At 39.2% G+C, this 18,320-nt stretch overlaps 1 protein-coding gene across 1 annotated transcript in view; it reads left to right on the top strand.

The window, feature by feature from the left end:
- The window catches only part of LSM14A (LSM14A mRNA processing body assembly factor), a gene marked incomplete at its 5' end in the record, with an annotated part of 24,326 nt that extends 6,006 nt beyond the window's left edge, over positions 1–18,320 (top strand). The window contains 10 exon segments of the mRNA XM_031063185.1: positions 7,235–7,398; positions 8,583–8,715; positions 9,676–9,795; positions 11,526–11,702; positions 12,009–12,071; positions 12,674–12,853; positions 14,314–14,485; positions 15,342–15,367; positions 15,370–15,458; positions 16,524–18,320. Of these exon segments, the coding sequence (XP_030919045.1) occupies positions 7,235–7,398; positions 8,583–8,715; positions 9,676–9,795; positions 11,526–11,702; positions 12,009–12,071; positions 12,674–12,853; positions 14,314–14,485; positions 15,342–15,367; positions 15,370–15,458; positions 16,524–16,547 (1,148 nt within the window).

The raw sequence follows: 18,320 nt of genomic DNA, 5'->3' as shown, positions 1-18,320 counted from the left end.
AGCCGGCAGCGGCTCCGTGCCGGGGGCTGCTGGCAGCTGTTCCCAGTAGAGTGCGAGTGTGAAACCCGTGGCGGTGAAAGCGGTCCGGAGCTAGTGCGTGAAAGGGAGTAGGAGGGGGAGGCTGGAAGGAGGTTTTCTTCGCATCGTTAAGAATTCCAGACCTACGGGGTATAGGGCCGTGTATGACTGGGTTGCTCTGCCTCTTAGGGCGGCAGACAGCTCGGGTCTGAAGGGAATCCTCAGTGCTGGATTACCGACAAAAGCTGAACGTAAGCTGTTAATTTTCGGAGGTGTATGCCACAGTGTAGTTCGAAATGGTACCAGAATGTTATCGGCCTCAAGATATATGTATATATACACACACACACATTTATAAGTCGAGGAAGAGATTTTTGTGAATGTATAAGAAAGTTAGACAGGTTTACTGAGAAGAGAGTTGGAGCCAAAAAAAAGAATTCTTGCAACTGGGCGTCCGAAGGACTTCAGTGTTTCTCGTGCATAAGAATTCATTCTCAAGGTAAAACATTAAGTCAGAACTTCTAATGATCTCTTTAGAATAGATTCTGCAACACTCAGCATTTTTTTCCTTTACACTTCTTGCATCTGTAAAGTCTTGCGAAGTAATCCAAATTCGTATGTAAAACCAGAGAGTCTAAGCAGCCATTAGGGAAGAGGAAAACTTAGTCCTTGTAAATGAAATATTTGGGACAGAGAGGATTCCAGAACTCGGTTCCTGGCGATAGGAAAGGCTTAAGGCCGGTCCGGTCCGTTCTGCACAGCTGCCCTGGTGCTGGTGCATACCGTGAGTGTGTTCGCTTTCGCTGGCCTTTGTGGTAATTCTTGTTTGTGCGCTGTGTCTCTTTAAGGCGTTCCCTCCTCGCAAGCAACACACTCCCCCCGTTATTGTTTAAGAAATAGGTTACTCTGTTTTGTAAATTGTGATACGTGGGCTTTCAAACGCCTCACGGTGGGTTTGGTCCCAGGCTTGCGCATTTCCCTTTTCGGGCAGAGTTAGCTTTCACTGTGTGATTTTTCCTTATTTCTAAAGTTGCCTTTAGGTTAAATTGCCTGGCTGGAGTTGCATTATCTACTTTGAAAGGACAGCTGGTTTTGGTTTATACAAGTAAAAGCTGGATATTGTGATTAAAAATAAATGTTCAGAAATTCCAGTTGCATGCTGTGATTGTTAAGGTTTGTACAAAGCACATTGAAAAAGAATCCTATCCTTGAGGAGCTTGTGATAGTCTTGTCCAAAATTAGACTGATTTAGTGCTGACCAAGCCAATTTTTCATGACTTCTCGAGAGTGGTTAAGTCATGGTGTGGTGTATCTGCCAAAGTGTACGTATTTAAGATAGATCAAACTACAGTTACAAGTCTGATCTACTCTCTTCTCTTGCTCTCATCAGAAATGTAAATCTAAACCACTGAATTTACTTTAATAAAACTTGGCTGAGTTAGCTGAAGAATGTGTATTTTGTAATAGTGTTATGATTCAGAAGAGAATAAACCAGTATTTCTAGGCCACCTGGAACCAAAAATGTCGAGATTAGTGTGGAGCTGCTAACACCTATGTTAGACTGGAGCAGTTCTCTGTGCTCATCAGCAGAATGCTCCACTCCAGAGTATTCAGGTTTTTGCAGGCTCAGGCCACTGAATGTATGTGACAGTGTGTATGTAACGTGGCAGGAGTGCTCAATTATTGGCCTGTTTGTGAAAGAAGCAGAACTTGTACTCTAGCTGTAAATATGTTGATCAGCTAATAGTTACCTCTTCTTCTTGTGCTGAGTCCAGGAGTCAGACTAGAACTGTTTACTGTGAATCTTGACCACAAATGTAATTTTTTTTTGCCAGAGAGAGACACAAAAAAAAATCCCATAAGATTTGATGCTTTCAGTTGCTGAGCTGTGCAGTGTGTGTGACATGACTGTTACCTGAATTGAAAGCAGGGCACTTTAGCATTGTTCATATTCTAACTGAGGATGCTGCAATGGTGACATAAAGCGCAAAAGTAGAGGTAGAGTCTGTTCTTTAATAACTACAGATTTGCCCAACTGTAGGATTTGGTTGGGTTGAACCAAAGTCAGAGATTAATCTCATGAAGTTGTGTTCATGGAATGCCTTCATTTGTCTTAAATTGTCGAGGGTTTCAGACAGAAATGAGTGTTTTGGGTTGCCAGCACAGGCTGTAGTCCTTCCTTACTGGGGGCTCTCGTTCTCTAATCAGCATTTTGTTTACAACGTGGTAATCTTTCCACTGAACAAAACTTGTGGCTTCTGTCTCACAGTTAGAGAAAGATAGGAGCTGTTAAATATTGAGCATAACATTTTTAACCTAAGCTGGAGTCTGGTAAGGTGAAGTGCTGCATCCTTTCACAGAGTGTATGAGTGTATAGTTATTTAAATAACAGGGGAAGCCCCATCCATAGTGGATTCCAAACACTGCAAGCTGTGCAGACATTTGAGGTCCTTTAATATTATTGGCCCATATGTTCTCTTTGGATCAGCAGCTTTTCAGAGACAGTGTCTGGAACCAAAACCCACTCACTCCTATTGTCAAGCCTCAAGTTAAAATAGCTTGAAATGTCCTTCTAGTTCATGGTTCTAGTTAACACTTAGTTTTTTAAAAATTCATTATTAATTTTTAAAACATTATTAAGCCCAAGCAATTTAAGAGGAGTTTGCAAGCTATGGTTAGTTTTCTTGCTGGAAAATGATTGCTGCCCTACCTGGGGCATTTACAGAATAATCACAGTGCTTGATCTTAAATGTTGTGGCACTAAAAAGGAGATGTGATCTTTTATATCAGTTATACATAATGGTTTTCTATTTCAAGGCACTGATTTAGAGAGAGTTATTTTTAATGCAGGTAAGCTGTGTAAGAAAAACCATATTGTGTCAGAAAAAGCTTTGTTCCTTCAACAACAGGGAATGCTTAGGTATGTGAGTGTAAGAAACAGAATTATATATTGTCTCTGCTGTAATGCATCAGTTCTCACTTAGCAACTCTTGGACCGCTGAGGGTTGCACTTGGGACCATGATAATTGATAGATACTAATGAAACAGCTTTTGGTAACTTTAAGTAGTTAAACTTCTGGCATTTTCAACCATCTGTGATAGTGTTGTTCATGGTATAATGACACATCCAAAGGAAAACTTCCCTTTCAGACTTTTACAGAGCATTATTTGCAGGTGAAAGACACAGAAATGCAGACAGAGGAAAGTTGAAATCCTGAGCTTGAGCTTATTCAGGGGTGGGAGCAGGAAAGGGAAGGGTTAAATTTCTGTCAGTTTTTTAGGAATGTATTGTTTAGTCAGTTAGGTAACGTGCTCCTTGCATGTCTTGAAGGTTAGGGCCTGTGTGCCAAACCAAACTTGGGCACAGTATGTCACAGCAGAAAAATTACTCTTGTCAAAGCCTGCTCCATCTCCCTGCAAGCAAGGGAATGCAGGCTGAGGTAATTGTCTGGGGCAAGGAGCTGCTGTGGTGTGCAGGCATCAAAGCATGGCTGCAGTGGAAGGTTGTGATATGTGGAGTGAGGTGGCAACTGAAATGACTTGGTCACTTGTGGTGGTGTCCTTTCAGTGGCTGTGCTCCTCCTGGTGCCTCAGGAGCAGGGAGAGCTGCTGTCTGTGTGTGTGTGTTTGCTCCTGGGGAGAGGAGAGAGGCAGTGTGTGCACAGCCTGACCTGCCTGCTGCAGGAATTCACCTGATGGGGAGCAGAGTCAATGCCTCCACTTCTCATTTACATTCTGCTTAGATTCCTTGTGTTAATCAACAAATAATATATCTACCAACTAACTGACAGGGAAAGTTGCAGTGTTGCCATTGAATGCTACAGCAGTATAATATGGTAATATACATTAAAATATCATATATTGGTAATATCACAGTCAAAATCTGTACAAAAATTTGCTCACTTGAGCACAAGTATATAGATTAATAGGCTCAAGAGAGTTAGTTATTTTAGCTAGCTACTGACTTGTGTATATTTACACTGACAAAAAATAAGTTTGCTTTTAATGTGTACTGCTTGTCCTTTTGTTTGCAAGTCCTTAAGCCACTTTAGCTCTTTCAAAAACAAAAGAAAAAGCAATCCTGAAATAGACAAGGTAAAATTAATTAGATTTCCTGGAGTTGTAAGATTGTCTTTCACAAGACAATCTTTTTGTGCTTATTTTAGTCTCCCCTCCCTCTTCAGTATTTTGCTATATATGAACTACTGCACCGTGTTCCGGAGGAGGGAGATAGTCTGAGGAAATTCCCCAGAAGTCAGAGCTGGACAGAGCTCTAAGCCTGCTGCTGCTCCAATACCTTATGCTTTTGATACTCTGGCAACTTAGCATTTCTGAATATGAGAAAACATGGTAAAAGCTATTTCTTTCTAAAATGTTGCTATACTGGCCATTTCTAATATTAGACTTCTTACTTTCATGAGCTCAGATTGTGTTAAATCCTAATCTAAGTGAGGAAAATACAAACTGTAAAGGTAGGTATGCCTTTGCAATACACAAAAAGTAACTTTCAACTCCTTAACACTACTCTGAAGGACCTGACTGGGGTGGACTCGTGAGGTAGCCCTTCTTTAGATCACCACACACACAGTTCTGGTTCCTGCTTTAAAAGGAAGTTGGACTTGGAGTGGTTATTTTGGTTGCTTGTGGTGAGAGAGCAAGTCTGAGCTGCAGATCAGGGGAGTTTGCTTACCCCTCTCCAGCAGAGCAAATCTTCATTGGATGAAATTGTGTTTATGTTTTGCAGAAGGCTGTGATAAAACCAGTTTGATTTGGGACAGGGAAGAAGTAAAGGAAGAGTCAAACTTTTAGTAGCAAATCTTGATGTGTTTTATTGATAAACCATTGGCAACCGTATCAGGGTCTTGAGTTAGCTGCATAGACAGTGGAATCTCTTAAAGATGAATTCTGAATTTTGGCACTGAAAGACTTCCTTTTGATGTTATAGTAATTTCATGGTGTGGAGAAAGACATTTTTTTTAACATAACTGAAATCCCTTTACTTCTTTCAGCAAGTCAGTAGATGAAAGTCTGGTGGTTCCCTTTTTTTAATTGGTTTAGAATGGAGAAAGGTAATTGCTAGGTGTTAGAACTGTTCCTGTATGTGTCATGGGACATTGGTATTAATATTGAAATACTTACCTGTGTAGTGTAGCTCTGACTTAAGAGAAATACTTTCAAAGCATATTTCTTCCACAATTCATCAGATTTTTATTTCCAGTAGAGGCAAGATGCAACCCTCCAACTTACTACCCTTTCTCTGTGGTGTTTCTGTAGAGTAGTTTTTTCACTTTAGCTAGAAGGTAAAATCCTTTGATAACTAACTGATCATACTCTGGCCATTTTTGTGCACCTTTGTAGACAAAATGGCTACTAGAGAAACCATTTCAGTGTGGGACAGAGAGGAGCAGGACAAAATCAACTTTGGTTTTACTTACCAAGGCAGCAGGTCAAATGATGGAATGAAAGTCCAAGATAATTTATTAGTTATCTGATAAATAGAGTATAAGATGGCCAGAAAGTGGGGGTAGATCCACGGTCAAGATAGTGAAACGGAAAAGCTTGGTGAATAAAAAGCAATGGAATGAATTGACCCAGGAATGCACATGACCCACTGATAATGTTATTAAGCTTCTGTGCATTACTTTGAGTTAGTTTCTGTGAATTCTTAAGCTCCAGACACTTTTTTCTGTTGAGGAAAAGAAGACAGATTCTTTTCCTAACAAGGACTGACATGAACTGAGCAGTGTGTGCCTTTTTACATTGCTCACACTTTGTAGCACCATTCAGAGCAGTCTTTTAGATGCACAGAAACAGAAAAGATAATGAAAGACAGCTCACTAGATGATACATGAACAAAGTAATTGTAACTACTTAATGATATTTTTCTTTGTAGTGTGGACACGATCTCTTTACCCCTGAATTATACTTCTTAAAAAGATTTTAATACCTGATGTTAAGCTCTGTTTATGCAGTATCACAGGAAACAACAGTGATGGAAGATGGCTGGTGCAGCCTGAGAAATGACTCAGTATCACTTTATACATCTCTACAGGAGACTCTGCTTTTCTTGACTAATGATTCTATGGCTGCAAATAAGTGCCTAATGATGTCTCCAAAATGTTGATGCATCTGAAAATGGAGGGAAATCTAATTCTGGTAAATTAAAGCAAAATACAGATACTTTTTTTTTTCTCAGCATAACCTGTACCTTGCAAAGCAAACAAATACTTTCTAAAAGGCTGGAGCAAAAACAGTCATGAGGGATTGTTAAACTGCTACAAGTTAATGAGATTGTGATTGAATGTGACTGTCATGATTTTGGGGGTTTGTTTTTTTGCCCTCTCTGGTTTCAATCCATTGTTTAGTTTTTGCTTACACAACTAGTCCTTGGAGACAATTCTGTTCTTCAGTTATTTGTTTGTTTCGTTTGATACTCACCCAGGGTTGGCAGTCTAAGGATGGGGAAAAGTTTCTGAGAGGGCAGTGACAGCAAAGTGGTGGTATCCATGTACAGTGGCAGTGATTATACGTAGTGCAAAAGGAAGAGCTTCATTGCTTCATTGCTGTGCAGTCAGAAAGCTGTTGGAATTCATACAAGGAATTTAATGTCTTGGTATGGTGCGCACTAGGAAGATAGTTATGCCCCAGTGAGTTTGCTTAATTTGGCAGAGATCATATGACATCATGTGAACCTTACACCAGCAAGAATGCATTTTGCTTAGGGAAAATTGTGTATACGTACCAGAGAATTCTTGTTGTTTTATTACATTTTGAATCTCTTGAGAAATTCACATTTGATAATTCTTAATATTCCAGATTTTAGTAGTATTAGCATATTTTTCCTGTTTTGCAAATGCAGAATATAAAGTACGTAAACTCATTTATTTCTTGATTCATAGGATTGACTTAGCAGCCAAAAAAACCTGCCTTGCTGCTTCCCCTTACCCTCACAAAACATTTGAAATATTCAACATGTAATTAATAGCATAAGTGATGTCTCAGTCTTTCGGCTTGGGTTTTAACTTAGATTTTTTAGCTTAAATTACTTGTTTGTCTGAGGAGAGTTGATAAAGAATATGATGCCTACTCAATAAAGGTTTTTTCTCAATGAAATTTTATCCTTTTCATTTAAAGCTGTTTGTCTCTGCAGTATATTTGAAACCCTTTTGCTGAACATGGGACGTTTCATTCTTTGTCTCCCTTCCCGCCTCTGCAGTTCGCTCCTTTGGTACAGAGGACAGACCGACGGACAGACCCATCCCACCTCGCGATGAGGTCTTCGAGTACATCATATTCCGTGGCAGCGACATCAAAGACCTGACTGTCTGTGAGCCACCCAAACCTCAGTGCTCCTTGCCACAGGACCCTGCCATTGTCCAGGTAAGTCCCAGCAGAGCTGTAAATCATTGCTGCTGAAGCAGTGACTTGCTACCTGAAGTGCTCTCTAGCTGAGTGTTTAAAATTAAAGTGTTCATCACTGGAAGGTTCACAGCCCAATGTAAAGAACTCTGGGAGGATTTTCTCCTTTCACAGTCTTTAACTGTGGAAATGAAGGTTGAAATCTAACTCTAGCACAGTGCACTACATACCAAAGCTGCTGTCTTTTCAAAACCAACTGATGATGTTTTGTAGGTCTTGATGCCTTTTTTGAAAGGACTTGGCTTAGGACACAGTTCTTGGGAAGATCAGACTTGGTATAAATCAAATGGAGTAGATCATGAAATATCTCCAGATAATTTTTAGTGGCTTTTGTTTGCTTGTTCGTTTTATTTTTGTTTTAATGTTCAACATTTTTTGCTAACTATGACTTTAAAGTGTTTCATTTAGCTATGTTTTTAAACAGGCTTCATACTATAAGGCAGTTATTTGAATAGTGAATACTTGGTTTCTGAAGGGAAAGCAACTTGCAACTTGAAGCCTTCAGATTTGATTAATCTGTCATTTTGTAGTAAACAGACTGATAAATAGTTTTTTCAGAAATTTGTTGGCTTTTTGATTGTGCTTACGGAATATCTTAAAAGTCATCCCTGAGGGCAAGAGGAAATCTCTTGCTTCAAATGGAGGTCGATAATCCCATGTAATACAATTCTTCTACTTTATCTATTCTGTAGGATAAAATTCTTGAACTTCCTTATGATGTACCCTTGCATTTCTCCAAGGACTTTTATTAAATTTGGTGCAAGTCCCTCTGTCAGTTGTAGTCAAGAGTGGTGAAGTTGCATTACTGTGAACCCCAGTAATACTGATAACCCCAGCCTCCTCCAGTATGCTTGGGTATCTTATTGTACCTGTGGGGTTTGAAACTCCAAGGAAAAAGACAGGACACTTCCTAAATTTGCCAACAAAGCAACAAAGTTTATATGTGTGTGTTGGACAAGAGAGTGTCTGAGGTTATAGGGAAAAGATTGCAAAATTTTGTGTTACTGTTTCCACAGGTCTGTAAGCTGTACATACTTGTGAAAATGTTTATTTTAAACTTTCTACATGTCTTGCATCACAGAACTATTTCCTAATTTTGGTGTAAATATGAGTTTTTGCTAGTGTGTTACGTGTTTTGTCTTTAGTCTTCACTAGGATCTTCGACTACATCTTCATTCCAGTCTGTGGGTTCCTACGGTCCCTTTGGCAGGATGCCTGCGTACAGCCAGTTCAGCCCCAGCCCGCTGGTGGGGCAGCAGTTCGGCGCCGTGGGAGTTGGTAGGTTCACTTTAGTTATCTGGTGCTTTCCTGGCAGTGAAGTTCTCGGTGTGCACAGGCAGTAACCACTGCCTAGAATTTCATCAGTGCCTTTTCCTAAGGCAGATTCAAAGTCTTCCATCTCTGTTAGTTCTGCAGTTTAGCTGAAAATAGAGAGTTCTTCATAGTCTGCATCTTAAAATAATTATGATTGAGAACTAAACACCTATCTCAGAGGGACCAGTATTCATTATATTTCACAAGTGGTAGAGGCAGCCTATCCAGACAAGCCCCATAGCCGTGCTGTTGGGTTGACCAGGTGCTGTATGCCTTAACTAAGGATTTGGATTATTCAGCAACCACGTGCCAGTGCAGTCCTCCAGCTGTTCGTGAGGTGTTGGCTATCTGGGAAATAGATGCTGGAAGTATTTGTGAGCTGCATGGGCTAATTGATCCTTTAGACTGCACATTCTCTCTGAGACTCACCAGCCAACTTTCCTTCCTCCCTGAGAGTTTATTTCACAGTTTAGTTTTTCTCATAGGAACTTAGAGTCTCATAACTGTTCTGGCAACAGTGTTACTCCTGGTACTGAAAACGTTAGCCATGCAAAGGAAGGGCTGTAGAATTGGTCATAATTTGATATCAATTAATATGTGACAGTCATATTTTTGCTGAAAGGATCTTAAATGGAAATATATACAATAAGATGTACGGCTTCATAAGATGACTGTGTTTTGTTAATACTTGTGATGGTGAAGTTAGAAGTGCTCTTTTGTTTTTCATTTTAGATTGAAAAATCAGCATACTACTTTTACCAGCCTATGTGCATACAGCTGTTAGATTAAACTAAAAGTGTATGGGAAGGGCAGACTTACATGTAGTCTAGAATAACTGCCTAATAAAGCTTCACTGATTATTTAGTGCTAGTTTAAAAAAAGTCTAAACCAGATTTTACAACTATATTATTTCTTTCAAAGCAGGAGGTTCTTTAACATCTTTTGGAGCAGACTCTTCAGGCAGTGCTAGCATGTCCCAAAGCACTGCAGTTGGTTCTGCGTTTACAACAGATGCAAGATCACTAAAAACACAGATGTCTCAAGGTAAAGTCTTTTTTAGTGACTTCAGTCTTTTTTGACAAGTTGTGTCCATGTGATTTTGGTGGTTGCCAGAAATACCAACCAAACAGCTGAATTCTCTCATGAAAACACTTGGTATTAAACACTGAGAGGCTTTGTGTTTGCTGTTTAAATGTGTTTTCTCTACATCTTGGAGTGCTACAGGTAGTAACACATTTATTGTTTCCCTTAAGGCACCTGTACTGAGAAGTAGGGCTTAATCAAGTGAAATACTGTCAGCAAACAGGTGCATGTGGAAATGCAGTATTTGGGTTTGTTAATAACATGGCAGAACTGCAGATACTTCATACTGAGTAAAATGGGAAGTCCTTCATCTTAAAATTTTAAAATCTTTATTCCTAACTGTAGTTCTTCTGTTCATGCATAGTTACATAGATGATATTAACAGCAGACCTGATTTCCAGTAGAGGTGGTGACGTGACTTTTAAATCAGCTTAATATTAACAGGAACTGTATGGATAGTTTATGTAATATTGGAAAAAATGAGAGTCTGGATGATATTTGAATGGCAAAGAAAAAAGAAACTAGACATTGAGCACCTTCACCCTTACCTTCATGCAGATGTTGTTAACATCACTCCTTAAAAACCCAAACCCCATTATTTCCTGCTCTTCCACTCTTCCTTGCTGTCAAAGTGTGTGCCGAGATAGATTCCTAATGCTGTTTTTAAATTATGCAGTCATGTTAAAGGCAAAACACTTAGAGCAAACAGTTTTTTTCCCCTAAATTCCAGCTGAGGTTTGTACACCCATTAGGAGTGTTTCTAGGACTAGTTGAGTGGGTTGCCAAAAATAGGTTCTGCTTTGCTGGATTAATGCAAGGGGCAAAGGTATGCTGAGCATTTTTCTGTTGAAACAGAAGTTTGGTTTTCTGCAGTTAAAGCCTGTACAATTTGTGGACATGTATGAGGTATGCTCTGGGTGAACATAGATTCTGCCACAGCATTTCCTGTGGTTTTCTCTGAGTGTTTTTTTAGAAATATTTTTCATCTTTGTCAATTGCAAGTGTGGTATGGTTGGATTTATTGTTTTGTTCGTGGGTTTGGTTTATTTTTTCTTTTCCTTTTGTTAGTTTTGTAATGAGATAGAACCTTGTTCTTTCACTTACTGGGACTTGAGTCTTAGTCTAATTTCTCAGTAGATTTACCTGTTTGATGTTGTAAGCTTGTCTGGCTGGATCAGTGGCTCCATTCTGAAGGTGCTGCTGCCTGCAGCCCCTATGTGAGCAGGGCTGTGTGGGGCAGCTCCCCCAGCTCCTTCCCTGCAGTGAGCCCAGCCTGTGCCACTATCCTTGTGTGGGCAGGGGTCCTGCAGCAGTGCCTGAGCTGCATCCCAGCTGCCTTTGGGAGCAGCCTCTTCCCACTTGGCATCCCAGGGAGGCAGGAGGAGCATTTTCACCTCCAGTCAATGCCAAAGTTTGATTCCACAGCTAAATGTACATCATTAATGGGTTGGTAGGGATTGGGTGTCCTACCCATTATTTCATTATAGAGTGAGGGAAGGGGTATTCCTAAACATCCTTTATTCTGAATTAGTGGATCTGATAGTGCAGAATTTTTTTTTTTGGACACAGCTGCCTTAACTGCTAAGGCAGATAAACCTGTCAGTCTAGATTGGTTGAGACCAGTAACTCCAGTAACCTCTGTAGATGAGAAATAATCGTGTGGGGTTTGGTTTGGTTTTGTTTTTTCCCAGGTCGTTCAAGCCCTCAGATGGACCATTTGAGAAGGAGCCCCACCATGGAACAAGCTGTACAAACAGCTTCAGCCCACCTGCCCACTCCAGCACCAGTTGGGAGGAGGAGTCCTGTACAAACCAGACCTTTGGTGTCTGCAAGCCAAAAATCCCTAGAGAACCAAGAGCACAGACGAGGTAGCTTTGGGTAGTTTTCATACAGCTTCATTCCTTCCATACACATACAAAGTGCTCCTTTAAAGGGTAGTACATAGGAATTTTCCTGCTGTCTACTACTGATAGGCTGGCCAGCAGAGACCTGCATTAGATACATATTTCTTTTTAAATTTAAGCATATATTCTAAATTACTTTATTTTTTATGATTTAAACGTGATTTACATTTATAGGTTTGGATTTTTTTAAAAATCTGAACTATATATACAAAAGTATGATCAAAAATACCTAATTGGATAAACAAATCATGTTTTTATTTCCAACTTTAGCTGAAGCACACAAGGTTTCAAGATCAGAAAATGAACTCAGAAATGAAAACAAACGACAAATTGGTAAATCATGTTTTGAGAAATAGCTATCGTTGCTTTCAGACCAATACGTTTTTAAAATTTGCTAAAATACATAAATTCTTTCACATTTTGCTTTGAGAGGGTAACAACTTTGCATTGAGCCAGAAGAATACAAGCAAATGAAGTCAACATTAAAGAGAAAAATCTTTTCTTGTTGTTTTTCTTGTTGATTTCTAAGCAGTCAATTTAAATAAAAATATGAATCAAGTATATGTTTACATCACAGATTTATAAACATAATAGCATGAAATAAAAGCCTTTCTAGAAATATACTTGACTGAAAAGCCACTAATATTTTAACTTGTCTTCCAAAAGCTTTTAATGACTTCTAGAGAGTCTTTAACACACAAATTTAGTATTGTTATGCTTTCTGTGTCACTTTCATCGTTACTGTAAGTGAATTTACAAATTACAAGCTGCTCTGATGGGACTTTAAACAACAGGCATTCTCTTCCTGCACTTCTGAAGTCCCAATCTGCTACCCCAGGAATTAGAAATCAAACCAAAACACAAAACACCTTCCACCATCCTCAGAGAAAAGCCAATCCACAAAGCACAACCAAACAGAATTTCCCTCTTTTCAGTTCCAGGTGCACCTGCAGTACGGAGAGGCCGCGGAGGTCACAGAGGGGGCCGAGGAAGATTTGGTATTAGGAGGGATGGTCCAATGAAGTTTGAGAAGGACTTTGACTTTGAAAGTGCAAATGCACAATTCAATAAGGAGGAAATTGATAGAGAGTTTCATAATAAACTTAAATTAAAAGGTAAAACAATTTTTGCTTTAGATTTGAGCATGGAAAAACTGTCTTGCTGTTTTGATCCTACCTTGGAGAACAACTCTTAAAAGGCATATAGTATTAAGTCTTGCTTGCAGTCATTAAAAATAAATTTAAAAACCAATTAATAAGTAAACTGGGGTCATATGTTAATTAAATACTTGGGTCACTGTTTGAGTATTTAACAAATTTTAACTAGCAGATATCATCTGTGAAGTTCTAACAAGTCTCTGTTAAAAATGCAGATTACTTAACCAGAAGTCCCAATAATGTTTATTACTTTAAAGTTCTGGAAAGGATGCAATAAAAGAAAATCCATGTTTTAGGTTTTCAATTATTAGACCAAAATTACAATGTCAATTATAGACCTAAAGGAAAGGAGTTTGGGATCAGAACTTCATTGTAGTATGTAGGAGAGTTTGTTTGAATGTTTCTAGCATTTCCTTGCTTTTATCCTTTTCCAGAGGAACACAGGAGTAGTTAAAAACCGTGCTGCCAGCGCTCGTTTTCTAGCAGGCTTCTGTTTTGATTACCTCATTCACTTGTGACCAGCCACCTGTTTGTTACACTGCTGCTGCTATTTTTGGACAAAATTGTTGCAGGTTAATACAGTGAGTTCCCTGTTTCAGTGAATGATTGGCTAAAAGCTAGGAAACAAGAGGTGGGAATAAATGGTCAGATTTCAATGTAGAGTAAAAACACCAGTTGAGTCCCGTAAGATCTGTCCTGTGGTCCTCACCTGTTTTTCTGGATCATTTCTCAATCAGTTGATGGTTTGCTGTTGATACAGTTTTTTCCAGAATGATAAGGAGAAAAGGGAATGCTAACCATAAATAGCTATAGAAATGTTTGTGAGTCTGGTAGTTCTTGCATGTGGAAAGGTTGAGCTGGTTATCTGAAGTTTATGCACAGCATTGTGAGATTTAAGCTGTAGACATTTAGGAATGACATTTGAAGATAGCAATAGCTGCTGGTGTTGAACCATCAGCTTTGTTTTCAGTACTGGTTAAAATGTGAGTTGAACTTGAGGCATTATTAGGAAATAAATACATCACAAAGTCAGAATGCTGGCCCTGCTTCTCAAAGGAGATGGCAGCAAAGCCAGAAGGCAAAGGAGAAGGACAACGGGGATGAACAAAACCATGGGATGGCTTTTAGGAGGATTCAATGAATGAGGGGGCTCTTAAGGCAAGGAAGGACATAGCTGAAGAGGGGAGAAAATAGATGGGTGTCAAATCTGTTCTACTGCAGGCTTTTTTGGTAACTAAACCCCCAGGAAGCATAGAAACCTCCAGAGAGCAATACATCCTAATTTACATGTCAAGTTATTTAATTTCCACATTAAATCATTTTTGTAGCATGCAATATAGTTCCTCTCTGACTGGGAATAACTTAACAGTTATTTTAGGCTGGTTTTTTTAGGCTTCTGTTTACTTTTTATTTTTCAGAAGATAAACTTGAGAAACCAGAGAAGCCTGTAAATGGAGAAGACAAAGGTGACTCAGGTGTTGATACCCAAAATAGTGAAGGGAATGCTGATGAGGAAGATCCACTTGGACCCAATTGCTACTATGACAAAACCAAATCCTTCTTTGATAACATTTCCTGTGATGACAATAGGTATGGCCTGCAAGGAGAAGCTTGTTAGTCTGCTTAATGCATGTTTATGTCATAAGGTACTGTCAGTGCTACTCATTGCAATCAACTCTGAGTCAAAGGTGATTAGAGCTCATTTCCTCATGCAGCTGGCAAAAATAAAACAGGAATAAGAAGTGCAAAATTTCTTTGTGGGCAAGTGCAATATGGTCATGGGAAGGTATTTTAAGATGTTTTAGAGCCATGCTTTTAGAATTAATGCACAGGCTCTTAGAACTTAATGCATAGGCTCTAGAATCTCCTTTCCAGATTTACTGAGATGTGGAGGGGTTTGTTTTGCTTTGCTGCTGAATTAACGCCTTAGTTAAATAAATTACAACCCTGCTTTGGTAATGGTTTCTAAGCAGATTACATAACTGTCTCAGCCAGTAGTGTTGTTCAAATGGGTAGATAGCATTTCAGGAAAATTAAAGCTAATCTTTTGCTGCTGCCTTTTTATTAGACACGATAATGTGGATTGCTGACCTATTTTGACTTGCAGGAGGGGGAAGGGGAGTTGTTGGTTGTACTCACAGCCAGATAAAATAACATCTGTAACTGCAAACTGTTTCTTGCTTCAAATGATACTGCGTGCAGAGGATACAGAGTGTGCTTTTCAGTATGGCAAACTCTTAGAGCATTATTAATATCTAATTAATGACTCTGTACCATATTCCTTCTTCATGAGCCCAGTGAACTGTGACAGACACCTGTGTTCTTGTGGAAGGAATACTGTGGAGATTTACCGTGTGATTCGTGTATCGTTTACACCCTCTCGGAAGGCGCCTCTCCCTCCCTTCCCAAGCGTTTCACAGCCATCCCTGTTGGTTCTGTGCTGCAGGGAGCGGCGACCCACCCCGGGGCGGCCGCCAGGGGCCCCTTCCCCGCCCCCCGCGGCTTCCGCGGCGGATTCCGAGGGGGCCGCGGAGGCAGGGAGTTCGCCGACTTCGAATATAGGGTAAAGTGCACTTCGTGTTCCTCTGACCCAACCCTCTGCTCTGGGAAAGGAGCGCTCACAATCTCCTGATCCTAGGCTTAATGTTGAACTAGAACTACTTTGCAGGGGCTCTGAGCTACTTTTTTGGAAGTCCATTAATGAAATTTTAGTTACATGGCATCATTTTACTGTCAATAGCCAAAAGTAAAGTTTGCCTTTCGTCACATGCCCTGAGTAGCTATTTGATAGCTGCTGTCAGAGAGGAGAAGAAAAAGAAGGGGAAAAAAATTCTACAGATTGAATGCAAGTATTAGAGATGTAAATTGCAAACATTTTTCCAAGTTATATATTTATATTAAGCAAGTTAAATTATTCCCTCTCATCATTTATATTTTAAAATATAAAGGATGAGAGGGAGTAATTTAACTTGCTTCCATTGTGCAACAATGGCACAGTTGGCACAGATCTTATAGACTGGGGTACTGGTTAGAATCAGACAGCTATCCAGATTAATTCAGATAAACTGGGCATTTAGAGTTTTGACTGGGACAGAACAACTTCTGCTAGTTTACTGCATGAGCAGTTAGAGTTTTGCAAACAAGAATCTCCGATATTTTATAGAAATTTTAATTTTTTAATGAAAAAAACGGGGGCTTACATCGCAGCACATTTCTCTCTGTTGTGAGAGAAACATCCCTCAGTTGTTCCTTGATTAGTTTTCAACAGATAGTCCTATGACTTAAAGAAACTTTGGGTAGCTGAAGGTGAATGGAAATGAGGGATTGAAGATCAGCAATTTGAATTTCTGAACAAGAGTTTTGCTGCCTTCCAGTTGAGTAGGAGGTGGTGTAAGGGCTGAGGATTTGTGCTGTGCTTTGTATTGGGAGTGATGAGTTACTCTGCTCAGTGCCAGACTGAGGGGGTTTCACCAGATGCCAGCCTCATCCCCTCCTGAGGTCTCCTCTCTGCTGCAGAACATGGGCAATAGCCAGCACAGCACAACTGCTCCCAGGGCTGTTGCCCGGATTAGTTTGTAGGGTTTGTTTTGCAAAATGAATTTTAACACTGTGCTTTTGTTCCCTCTAGAAAGACAACAAAGTTGCTGCGTAGTCTACAAGAAAGCTGCAAACCAGGTGAACGTCTAGATCTTCTTGAATCAGAGAATTAGTTTTGATCTCTGCAAAGAATGAAGTTAATTTGCTGTATACTTGTCACCAGCACTGGGATTTAACTATTTAATTTCAAAGGGGTGTAATGCAGTTACTTTTGAGAAATGGCCATCTTTGAAAACAGTAAGCATTAAATATATTTGAGACAGAAGGATAAGTAATTTCTTATGTATAGTTAATTATAAGCAGTACTTCGATGGAGTTTTAAGTATTTTTTCATCACTGAAAGGATTTTTCTTATTACTAAACTGTATTTGATAATTGCTTCAAGTTGTAAGGACAATGGTATGCAGAAGGCCGTCGATACTGTGAGTGTTTTGACCCACCGAAGGTTGTTTTTTGGAAATCCTGTAAAATCCCTTTTGAGGTAGTTGTTCTTGTATCAACTAGGGTGCTGGACAGTAGAAAACTTGCTTTGTCAGTCAGATATATACACACAGTAAATACTGTTTCTTAGGCAAAGGAAAGTTTTTATATAGTTGTAAAATTCCATTATATCCCATTGCCAAAGAAACATTACAAACTTTGTATAGCTGTATAAAAAGCAACTAATTTTTTAAAGAATAAACATTTTTAAGTCGGTAAACATACTGTTATTGCAGAAAGTTGGTATGCTGAAGAACACTGAATTAGTTGGGTTTCTTTTTCTTTAGCAGCTTTTCAAGCTTAAATGTTTGATTTTATATTTGGACTATAATGAAGTTTTGAAAATGTTCTTCCATTACACAAAACTGGATACACGCTTCACTGCTCTTGCAAGAATTTGATTTTGTAGTTTCTGGTATATCACAGGATTTGACCAAGTTAAGGAGATATTTTCAAAAAAAGGAGAAAAGGAATTTTCATATGTCAAGATTTGCAATTAATTTTACTTAGTGAGAAATATTAACTTTTTTTAATAATGGACCAGGCACACGAGTTGGTGATTCTCCTGGAATGCCTGGGGTAAAAGTCTGTCTCCATTTGTCAATTCTTGAAACGTTAACTTTGTTGTAATACCTGTAGACATGAGCAATTTAAAGAATTCTTAGTGTTTGAAGTTGTTTGCATTTTGATAGACCGTAGCTTGGAGACATTGAGACTCTGGTTCTAAGACCACGAAGTCACAAATGACAGTACGGACTTTTTGCCAATTCTGGATAACTAGTTGCAACTTTCTGATATGCTGAAATAGAAACCTGGTCATTTGTGTCTGTGTATGTATATGAAGGCCACAGGAATAAAGGGATCCAAAGATTACATCACTTTGATCTAATTTTCTGATTTTTTTTTTTTTACTTCAGAATGTTCAGTGGTGATAAAGACGTGAAAAACTGCACTGTTGAAAAATTGGAATATTTAAAAGTGGTTGATAGAATCTTAATTTTATAACTTTTGTATAGCACTACAAGGAAGTATTTTGTAATTGGTTTCCTTATTAAGGTCAAGTATTTGACAGCCGTAGAAGTTAGATAATATTGTTTAGTAATGTTTTTGCATGTTTAACAACTGCCTTTTGGGATCCACAAGTCACGATTCTGAACACCTGTTGAGATTTTTGACCGTAGAGGCAAGTGCTGTCCTCTTGCAATAACTCTTTACTGTCTGAGGTGTTCCAGCTGTAAATACCCGGGCCGGGAGCCGCGGCCGGGGGTAAATAAACCCTGCGTTGCCCCGGCCCGCCCAGGCTTTCTGTTTTTTTATTTTAAACCAGAATAAACTGTTCAGTACCAGC

This window comes from Geospiza fortis, unplaced genomic scaffold (genome assembly GCF_000277835.1).
Source record: "Geospiza fortis unplaced genomic scaffold, GeoFor_1.0 scaffold383, whole genome shotgun sequence".
Taxonomy (NCBI): domain Eukaryota; kingdom Metazoa; phylum Chordata; class Aves; order Passeriformes; family Thraupidae; genus Geospiza; species Geospiza fortis.
The sequence above is the reverse complement of the archived record's forward strand: the minus strand, read 5'-3'. Positions and strand labels throughout refer to the sequence as shown.